Raw genomic sequence first — 11,531 nt, 5'->3', positions numbered from 1 at the left:
CCCCCTCCCGGAGCTCGTTCGAAATCTCCGCAGGACAACGCTACATTGACATTCCCCCACGAGAAGGTCGTACGACTAGTGTAGGGCCAGTCTCGGTAACCCCACTGCATCAGCAGCTGGCCCATCACTAGACCCGTCCCATTTACCAGCGGTTCCAGTACCTCTGCCAGCAGCGGGGTCCCAACCGACAGCTTCTGCCAGTGGAGCTCTGCTGGGATCCACCCCCAAACCCAAAGCTTTGAAACTACCCAGATCAGCATGCCATATACACCCATCCGTCGACACCAGCCCCACCGAGGGGGTAATTTCCACTGCAGATCCAGCATTCGTGCTGACGGATTGTACAACAACTTATGCGACTTCGAGCCCTGACCAGTAGCTCCAATCCAGGCAATCCAGGAAATCCAAGGGGCACATCGGACCGACTTGGAAAGGCTTAACAGATCGCTATCCGGCCAATACCAATGGACCTTAACAAGCTAGCAAAACATGTACTATTCCATAGCCATAGGAATTTGGTCACCATCCCTTCCGACTTTCCTATCGCCGCGGTCCGCATCAGCCAACCACTCCCAGTCACGGTCGTCTCCGAGGGGGGCGAGGTGGGAATTTTTTTGCTTTGCTTTTGTGAGATGCACTCGCGCTTAATAGATAGAAACACGATTGATTATAATTTTGAAGATTTCCTGCAAAAAGGTGGAGAGCGATGCGAGTAGATGGATTTAGATGCAAAAGATGAAAAAAGATTTTTCGTAGATTGATTCGCTAGTGTAAGATTTTCGATCATTTAAAATCGAGATTTAGATGTGTCGCACCCCTCGGTCGTCTCCATGTATTTCCTGAAGGCGAAGATAGATAACCTGCAGGCCAAGCTAGTTGGTACACACAAATAAAAAAATTGTATCATTAAGCATTATGCGTTTTTAAATTGAAAGTCTCCCAAAATACCTTGTTTCAAGAACAACATGTGAAAAGGGCAAACAAGCTTTTTGTAAATAAACCTTCTTATGCCCTTTTTTCGTGACCCATGTGACACTAACGCAAACCATCAACATCACCGGGTAGGCGAAACTTTCCCGTTCCCGATGATGTTGTTAGTTTACGTGGTTGACCCTTGGTTGGCGAGAAAAGGGTTTACAAAGATTTGTTTACAAAAAGCTTGTATGCCCTTTTCACATGTGGCTCTTGGTTTCAACAACGAAAATATTCGAATTAAAAGTTAGTTTTGCGAGTTGAAAGCTTTTCTTTCACTTTTGACCCTGCATTGCCTTAAAAAAAAGATTTGCAACTGTCAAAAATACGCCTTCTTCAATGTTTTTACTGGCTGCACTGATTTCATTTGCTGCCTTTCCCATTAGTCTGGCTGTGGCTGCTGTGAACATGAACTTCAGCTCAGAAGTAGCAACTCGTGGGATTAAAACTATTAAAAACATAACATTTTTTTTCAATGTATATTCCGACATTATTTGCTGGATATACGAAGTGGCCCATGTACAATTGACACTCCAAATGGTAAGTACAATATTTCCAATGTTATAGTTTTGGATTTTTAGATTCTTTTTTATATCAGACTAGCTGAGTGTGCCCTGCTTGCGATTCAAAATTAGCTTGAGTTTATGCGCCGATTAAAAAAAGCATACTATATGGTACGTAGCCCCCTCCCCCTCTTTTCTAAGGGGCTACCATTACCATCTCCTTATACCTCCACATGCCAAATTAGAAGAAAGAAAAGTAGTCTACATATAGGACATTCAAAAACATCTTTGTTTGTTGGGAGGGGGGTTACGGTTATGTAAAAAGTAACGTAGATCCTGTTTGCAAACGGGGTGATCGGTTTTAGAATCAACATTCTACGTTGGGACTAGGTGATTCTAGGGGGAAGCCTGGCCTCTTAGACTCCCCCATGAGACATGCCAATGAGTCTTAACAACTGAATTCTAATGTCTGTGTTAGGGAATTTTTTTTCATGCGCGTCGTAGTTACTACACGAAACGAAAATCAATTATTTTATCCATGTGTTTCACTTATACATTTTTGCCAGAACATCAGCCTTATACCCTTATACATTCCATAAGACAAACCACATAGGTTCTATAAGAATGCATAAAAGGTATGTGTGACCGTTTATACATTTCATTTGACACATGATCTTCATTAACTTTTTGCAAGGCGTCTGCTTATTAGTTGACTTATACATTTTATTAATAATCAGCAATAGAAAATTGTCAAAAGGTATAAGGAGATTTCTATCCTTGTACTCCGTAACTGATCATAGATGGCTTTTGATTTTTTTTTTATGCCAATCTGACGTTTGGTATTAGAGATAGAGTGACAGATAGATTTCTCCGTTTTATCTTTGTGTGGAATAATTTTAATTAATGATTTTTATTAAATAAATGGAACTTCTACTTGTAGAAAAACTTTCATTCCAATCTGATGGTGTTAGAGATAGAGTGATTTCCCCGATTTACCTTTGTTGTGAATAATTTTAAATCATGAAACAGTAGAAAGCTCGCAATAACTTCTACTTGTAGAACAAAAATCATGCCAATCTGACGTTTAGTGTTAGAGATACTCCAATAAATTTGTTATGGTTATTTTGCTTAACGACGTGTTTGGGGTATCATCCAAACCATTTATAGAAAAGTTTGATTATTTGGTTTATCGTTCGTTTATTTTATTTTTATTAGGGAACCGTGGACCCTCGTTAATCTGAACGACACTGCGTGCATATGAACGGGTTCATTTTTAATTTGAATTTCTATTTAGTAAATCTACTACCATCAAAAAAGCGAGTTTCTGGTAGCCTTCACGAAACGGAAATCAATTATTTTAATTAAGTGTTTCACTTATATATTTTTGCCAAAACATCAGCCTTATACATTCCATAAGACAAACCACATAGGTCCTATAAGAATGTATAAAAGGCATGTGTGACCGCTTATACATTTCATTTGACACATGATCTTCATTAACTTTTTATAAGCCGCCTGTTTATTAGTTGACTTATACATTTTATGAATAATCAGCAATAGAAATTTGCCAAAAGGTATAAGGAGATTTCTATCCTTGTTATTTGATGTTTTGTTTGGGTTCTGCGTTCCGTTTTGCAACGTTCCATTTCGCTTTTCTCTGTTCTATGTGCTAGATGACGTTTAAGACATTTTTAGTTTTCATGGCGTGCAGATTAGCGAGGTTCAAAGTAAAAAGTGTACAATTAAAGAACGAACAGATTACCGGGGGTCCAAGGTAGAGCGATTTCCCCGATTAATTTTAAACAGGGCAAATGGATGTAATATCGGTCTAAATTTCCCTTATTTTGGGCCCATACAATAGATACAGAATCGACTAAATTTCCAATAGCGACCAAAAATATCCATTAGTATCGTTCCAATGAGTGCATCTAGATAAAATTGATAAATAACAGATTTTTAGCGATGGACCCAATCTTAGATCCATAGGCTCCATTAGAGCCATTTCCCCGATAACTTTTTTTTTTAATCAATGGCGCTTTTCATCAAACTTATATTTTTACAGTAGAAAGCTCGCAATAACTTCTACTTGTAGAAAAAATGTTACACCAATCTGACGTTTGTTGTTAGAAATAGATCGATTTCCATGTTTACCTACATTCTAATGACTATGATGAACTTATTCAATTGAAACTATATCACAACAGTGAAGCATTTCCAGAAAACAATTTGGGTACGTGATGTGATTTCCTTTAAATTCCCTAACTTTATTGAGTGATTTGTTCGAAATTGCATTACAAACGATGCCGCCTCAACGCCATTGGATAATTAACGGTCCATAATTCATATTTTATGTGAAGGTAAAATCTTGCGGTGTTTTTTTAAATAATTATTCAAATAAACAGGCTCAATCGAATAAACTTTACAGAGCCGAGTTATCCTTTCCGTTATACCTTATTACCACAGACAAACAGACGTAACACTTCATTGTGTACCTTCGTTCACGTATTTAACGGTTGATTTGAATATTATCAGTTCCGCGAACTACTCGTCGCAGCGCTGGCATCGGATCACTTTGACGTTTCTATACATTCTATAGAACTTTTATGCAATATTGTTTGCGAGTTAGCGAGCAAGCTTGTTTTCCGCGAGAAGGCCGAGAGATGTCGTTACTGAGGTCCTATGTTTTGAGATACTATGTTTTCAAGAAAAACTTTTTCAAAGAGTTACGTCTTATATCTAAAGTTAAAGAAAAAATCTTGCGGTGTGATACATCTGAAGTTTTCTATTAAGCGGTAAACAGCAACATCAAGACGAAATATTTCTCAAGAACACTATAACTATAGCTTCTGAACTAAATTACCTAATATAAGTTCCGTTAAATGTTACGTTGAATATTGATTTTGTTGTCATTATGAATACATTTCTCAAACATTACTTCAACAATAACATGAATTGCACACTGCAACCACAGACAAACAGACATAACACATTGAATATTTCTCACTGTAAAACATCGTCGTTAAAACATTACCGCCATCTGTTGAGTACACTGTGGTGGGTAGTACGCTGAACAGATGGCGGTAGTGTGGAAACGTCAAACGCAAGGGAATTGACTATGCGCGCCACAGGTGGCGGTACTACCAACTAAGATACTTTTAAATTGACCGATAAATGCTTGTTCGATGAACATCTTGCGAGTGTTATGTCTGTTTGTCTGTGCTGCAACTATCATTTTTACTTCCGTAGTTTTCAAAATATTGAATAGGATGTTTTATCTCAGGTCCGTCTTGGAACATTCACCGCTAGATCCACAAAAGCCATAGAATAAAATAATCTGAAAGTTTACAATTCAAACAGAAACTTCCACGGTGAATATTTATTCAAAATCGAATCGTTCACCATCCTCATGCTACATGTAACGATGCAACCGTGGTGGATATAGAAAACCAAACTAGCCACGACATCAACCTCTTTGGAAAGGCCAGTCCTTGCGTTATTAAGCACTGTTCATACCATGCCATTAGATGCACGCAATTCATGTTGCAGCAATATGCTATTCTGGATATGTATTCATGTGTATGATTGCAGTAATTCCTTTACAACAACAATCACATGCAGTTAACAGCACACAACACATATCATGACCATGATCTGCAATATAAATATATGAAGGTTGCTTCAAGGAAGGAATTGTTTTCATTTCAATATTTTTAATGTTATTTATAATTTTTCTCTCAGTTGATTTACAAACCTCAAATGGCTGCAAATGGTCGTTAAATCCAAGGGAGTGGACATTGAAGCAAATTAGAATTAGTTGTTCATCGTTGTTTAGTATTATCATCTCTAACTCATGAATGCTGATGATACAGTTAACTCTCGTTTCATCTAACGGATGAAGCGCAAGCAGCGCAGTGAAAAAAACAAATAGAAGACGACGGAAGATTCAACAATGCAAAAATGTATTAAATTAGATTTTGTCTACCTATGAAAGCACCGACTACTTCTTCGGTCAAACAAAATGATTTCAATAATTTTAATTTTTCCAAATCTTCTGAACCGAGCTTCTCTACCGAGCAATCGATTCTTTCTCTGACAAATCATTTTTTTTGCGTGATATAATAAAATGGCGGTCCACACCGAGGTCCACACATAGAAAACAAATCGAATCATTCCCAAAATATTTTTTTTCATCAATAAGCAAGGTCTTTGTTTCTAATAACAACTTTGTAGAATGATCACTGCTGTACATTAGAAACAAAGATTTTTTTCTTATGATCAACAAAAAACATGAGTTTAAATTAAAGATACAATGTAGGTATTTGATTCTAATACGCCTTGTTTCACTGTGTGTAGTTACCGTGCGGGACCGAAATCCGTACACCTAAGCACGAGAGAACCATTAACAGTCAATACTAAATAATGCTATCACATTATGCTCTGTATCACATCTTTTCCCCATACATTTATCTTTATTTTACCATTATTTGCAAACACCAGGTCTTAAAATTACCTTTAATTATAAGAAAAAAGTATTTAAATTGCACATCTCTTGAATCAAAATCCGTACAGCGTTCTACGATTGAATCAAAATCCGTACAATTTTGAATCGAAATCCGTACACTGTGTTGAGGATGAATCAAAATCCGTACAGTCATGAATCAAAATCCGTTCATGCATGTAAATTGATCTAAATCAATGAAAAAAAACATGTTGCTGTCTTGAATAAAGTATTTATTTAGAAGTTGCTTGGCTAGGAGTCCAAAACAGATATACTCGTTTAAATACACTAGTTTACAGCATATTTGAACGTTGTACGCTGATGGTCATTTCCCATGTAAAATCGTGCGCTGAATCCAAAAATGTAGTCCAAAAAATCTCAGTAGGATAGTTTTTGAGATATAGCTAAAAAATTAAATATCACTTTAAAAAAAAACGTGTTTACTGAAACCACAAATACCTCCGGCTGTAATGAAGTAATATTAATTATTTTAACGTCGAATTAAACGTGATAAAATTTGATTTCGATCATTACAACATTTTTTTCCGTGAGAGTAATGGTAGAACCACAATAAACATTTTTATTTACATTACTTAAAAAATTAGCAGAAATTCAATTTTTCTAAGGAAAACTTAAAAAAAAACTATTAAATAATAACAATACCACTAATCTCACTGACAATTGATGTTCAATTGAACGAACAAAAAATCTCTTACCTCTAATTTAGCGTTAAAATAATTGATATTTATATTGTTGGATTCAGCGTACATAAGAATCATTCGTCGAAGGTTCAAGTTCATTTTTTTACTTTTATTTTTTTAACTAGTAATATCAGCGTTAGATTAATTGATGCTCCAATCGATTCAAAGGAAAGGTAACTGATTTCTTTTTATTTAAGAAGGTGACTGCTCTGGATTTTTATGCTAACTAATATCATGCTTAAGAATTCATTTCCTCCTATACCAGTTCTTTGGGTTAAATATTATTACTAGAGTTTACCTCCGATCACAACTTCGAGGTCTTTGAAATTTGACATGTGATAACGTGCAAGATGCGCCATACTTTGGAACTTGGGGGCACTCCAGCTCAACGCTACAAAACATTATTAACCGGGACTAAACTGGGTGGTGTAGCTTGGACAATGTTGTCGAATCAATAATAGCAAACTGAATACAAGACTGCCGAAACATCTTTAATACACCGATAATGGAAACGCTCCACCAACCCACTGGCATCAAGCGATAGAATAAGCGGTTCCTAAGATGGTAGCCCTATAATGGCGGATAAGTGAAAAAAAAAATTACAACCATCTTAGAAACCAACATAAAAAGACAATGAACTGACATCAAAGATTAGTTTTTCGTTTTGTGCATGAAAAATAAAATAAACGTAAGTTAACGACTAAAACTTAATTTAATTTAAAACGTCAAGAGAGTAATAATTATAGAAATGCAGATCTTTCATTGCTTCTTTTCCGCAGCTTTCTTCTGCTTCTTCTCCATTGTTGCCATTACCTTTTCAAGTTATAATGCTTTCTTGCTTCCAGCTTTCTTTTCTCTTCTTCATCTTCTTCCTCCTCTTCCTCTCTCGCTCAACCTTTTTATTTTGTCGTTCCTCAATCCTTTGTTTCTTTGCGTTCTCTTTATCAATTTTCTTCCGTTCACTTTCATGTATATTTCCGGCCATTCCTCGCTGGTGGCTACTGTTGGGAATGCTCTCTTGCCCATTTCTGTCTGCTCTCTGTAATTTGTATATGCGTGTTGGTGTAGAGGAGCTGCGCTGGTTCTTGACGCTCTTCATTAAAAGATATTAATAATTTGACATTTACAATACGAATAAAATAAGAGAGTAGCGATTCAATACGGCATCTCTTATGGTGGTAAATGGAACAGCAAAAAACCCTGGATGCTTCTTGGTAAGATTTCCCCGCACGCATCATTGCCACAGTCTTCTCCAAATCCTCCGGCGTGTATTTAGCTTCCATGATCTGCTGAAAAACATTGGATAAAGTGGAGTCGTCATTGTGAATGCACAAGTGTACGGATTTAGAATCAGCTGTTATATATGGATCGAAATCCGTACAGTACTAATTTTGATAAATAAATACCGTATGAATGATCCATAGCTTAGAATTGAGATATAAAACGATAAACACTTACCTTTCCGATCGACCTTCAGGAAACTACTTGCAAAAATCACTTAAATACGCTTAACAACTGGAAGTAAATCCGAGAGATTTTCTTAGAAAATCGTTAAGAACGCAACCGATTGATAGAAATGCCCGACACGTGATAAGGTTTTCATTTTTCTTATTTTAATTGCATGACATACTGCTTAATTGTTGACGTAAACATCAAACTAATGCATGAATGAACATGAATATGTATTCTTGTATAATATTTACATTGTTATGATGCATATAAATAAACAAATTCAACAAGGTGTACGGATTTCGGTGCTGTACGGATTTCGGTCCCGCACGGTATAACTGGTTCCTGTACCCCAATAAAAACGAGTGTAAAAAAAAATCTCATTAAAAATAAAACCTGTTTAATTAAATTGCTACACACTTTCACAAGTAGCATGTAAATTGCAAACATTCATACATTCATTCATATAAGATGTAAATTGACCTTAGATTGCGAAGAATGAAGCGTAACGCCTAACGCTGCTCTATGCCGTGTCAATGCTGACATATCAGTGTATGTTATATTCATCTGTTGTTGTTATTCTGCCGGCAAGTGGAAAGATCGGAATAGTTCTCTAGCTTGTGCTAATCTATTAAACAAGTATTTCAAAAAGTAGGTGATTCAAAGTTTTAATAATTATAATGCTGATTGCATCTGAAACTGGACTGTCCCAAAAATGCAAAAGTGTGATAAAAGTGCACGTTTCCGTCAAGTCGTTTTGATGACTTCGGTGCACTTATTGCTTGCATCATAAAGAATAAGTGCACCGAAGACACCAAGACGATTAGACGTAAACTTGCAGTTTTATCACACTGAGTGAAAACGCGCTTATTAGTCTAATTTGGTATGAAACGCGCAATATATGGGTGGTATAAATCAATAATAATAGTAATACAACATAAGCATTTCTATGATAATGACATCAACATATATCATATATGGATTGTAACTTCATTTGATCTACTTGATCTGCTCTAAACTTGAGTGAAGTCAAGTTTAGAGCAGATCGACTAGATCAAATTAATAGCGAATTCGTTTATTATTCAGTTCCAACCTGGATCGGGTATCAAGATTGGGTCTGCTTGTTTTCTGACGAACGTCAGTTTGCTCGTTTGTTTTTAAAACCTAGCTCAGGTTGAGGTTCACACTGACAAAAAGTTCGGTTTCGCACTGGGTTGGAACTGGTGTTAACCCCGATAATAAACGAATTCGCTATAAGATACAAGTTTTTATTATAACTTGCAATACATGTTATTATCAATATAATAGAAATGCTTATGCTATATTACTATTATTATTGTAATTATTATTATTGGTTCATACCAACCAGATCTACCAAATTAACTATTATAGGCCTGATCACCAAATCATTTTACCTTAAGCTTTTGACAGATAGTGGCACCTTTGTTTACGTTTTAGACCTAGTTTTTTTTTTTTGTATCTCGAATGGAGTGAACCTATGTTTGGATAACGATGCTGCTCATTTCTTCATCCAGGATCAAGAGTGACCTCATTCACGGAATGCCCGATGATGTTCAATGGAGATACGAAGTCAATTCGATGGATCCACTGATCACCATTTTCCGGAAACCTAGTTAATAGCAGGAAGAGTCTAGAAGCCAATAAAAATTTTAATCAGTATACGTTAGTTCCGTGGAAGGAATTCTTGTTAGTGATCTGTTTGTTGTCCAAGGTGGACTTGGTTCCACGCGCAACAGTGCGCAACCACGATGACTCATCGTATTATCAACAACTGTAAACCTTCTTAGAACCAACCATACACTTGGTCCTCCTCAACACAATGCATCCGCAAAAACTATAAGTCCATTATGTACACAAAGGCTACAGTATCTGTCTAATCTGATGAGTGACGTCACCATGATTTGGACTATTATATTACATTATAGTTTAACTAAACAAAATTGTGGCGGATTAATCTGGATTTAATACAAATCGAAAAATCAGTTACGAGTGAGCTTTTTAAGCAGCTTACTTTTCACTTAGGGAACATGCATAATTGACGTAGCATTTGAGGGGGGAGGTGGGGGTTTCAGAATTTGTGACCGGCCATGTATTGGATATAGCCAAATACGCTAGGAGGGAGGGGTCTAAAATTGATCAAAAATATGCTACGTCATTTATGGATGCTCCCTTATCGTTTGAAAACATGATGATAAGCGCCAAGTTTCAACAATAATCAAAATAACCCCAAGCCAATCTTTGGTTTTTAGCAAATCAAGTTTGGTATATTCTAAATAGTTAAATAAACATTGAAGAATACAAAAAGTCTTATTAAAAACTATTCTTTTTTTGTAGACACTGGCCTGATTCTGGCTTCCTCTTGTTTAAAGAATCCTAATACAAATGATGAGGTGAGCAATATTTTACATACCTTCACTTATAAAATACTTTCATACATGTAGACCCTCCTTCAATCGTTAGCCACATTCGTAAATTGAACAACCCCGCTGGTGAACGCAACAAGGCTCTGATTCTGGAAGTCCTGTTCAAATTTCTGGACAAAAGCCGACCAAACCAAAAGTTGCTGGAAATTTCCTCCGGAGTGGGCATGCACGCGGCGTACTTTGCGTCTCATTTTCCCCAGATCCACTACCAACCGTCCGAGTACGATACGTCCCTGTTCGGAAGCATAGAGGCCTACCGGGCGGAAGCGAATGCACCGAATCTACAATCACCAACAGCGATCGACATTTCCAAACCATGCAGCGAGTGGGACAATGACCATGGTATAAATTTGGCCAGCTCAGCCGAAAGTTTCGACTACATGATAAACATCAATATGATGCACATATCGCCATTCGAGTGCAGCGAAGGCTTGTTTTGGAATGCAGCCCGATTGCTGAAGATGGGAGGACTGTTGATCACCTACGGACCTTATGCGCTCGATGGAAAGCTCAGCCCGGAGAGCAATGTTCAATTTGACGCCTCGTTGAGACACCGGAATCCAGCGTGGGGTATTCGAGATGTAAGAGTGCTGGAGAAACTGTCGAAAGCTAATGGCATCACGTTGAAACAGATGTTCGATCTACCCGCAAATAACAAGTGTTTGATCTGGGAGAAGGTAAAGCATTTGCAAAAATAAGGAATGTTATAAATAAATATTAAAATTTTTAATGTGTATATCAATGCGTTTTATTATTTACTTTTCCTTATTAACACACATAATAGGGTAAATTATGGCTTCGGCACCCATTGACTATTTTCGGCAACCGAAATTGAAACGTTAATTTCACTGTTTTTTTCCATCAAAACTCTTCGCTGAATGTATTAAGCCGATTCCTTACCTTTTCAGCTTCAATCTGATTACATTTTTACGACTGTGCAATCCTGTTATGCCATATTTTTCTT

At 36.8% G+C, this 11,531-nt stretch overlaps 1 protein-coding gene across 1 annotated transcript; it reads left to right on the top strand.

Moving 5' to 3' along the window:
• Positions 1-8,716: 8,716 nt before the first annotated feature.
• LOC135706652 (methyltransferase-like 26) lies at positions 8,717-11,290 on the top strand. The gene is made up of 3 exons (XM_065228298.1): positions 8,717-8,774; positions 10,479-10,534; positions 10,605-11,290. Exons 2-3 carry the CDS (start codon positions 10,527-10,529, stop codon positions 11,263-11,265), a joined length of 669 nt encoding a protein of 222 aa, XP_065084370.1. The 5' UTR covers positions 8,717-8,774; positions 10,479-10,526; the 3' UTR covers positions 11,266-11,290.
• The last annotated feature ends 241 nt before the right edge of the window (positions 11,291-11,531 follow it).

The sequence above is a fragment of the Ochlerotatus camptorhynchus genome, unplaced genomic scaffold, assembly GCF_037179485.1.
Source record: "Ochlerotatus camptorhynchus isolate MF236.1 unplaced genomic scaffold, CSIRO-AGI_Acam_v1.1 ptg000284l, whole genome shotgun sequence".
NCBI lineage: Eukaryota > Metazoa > Arthropoda > Insecta > Diptera > Culicidae > Ochlerotatus > Ochlerotatus camptorhynchus.
Note: the sequence above shows the minus strand (reverse complement) of the source record. Positions and strands in the feature narration are given on the sequence as shown.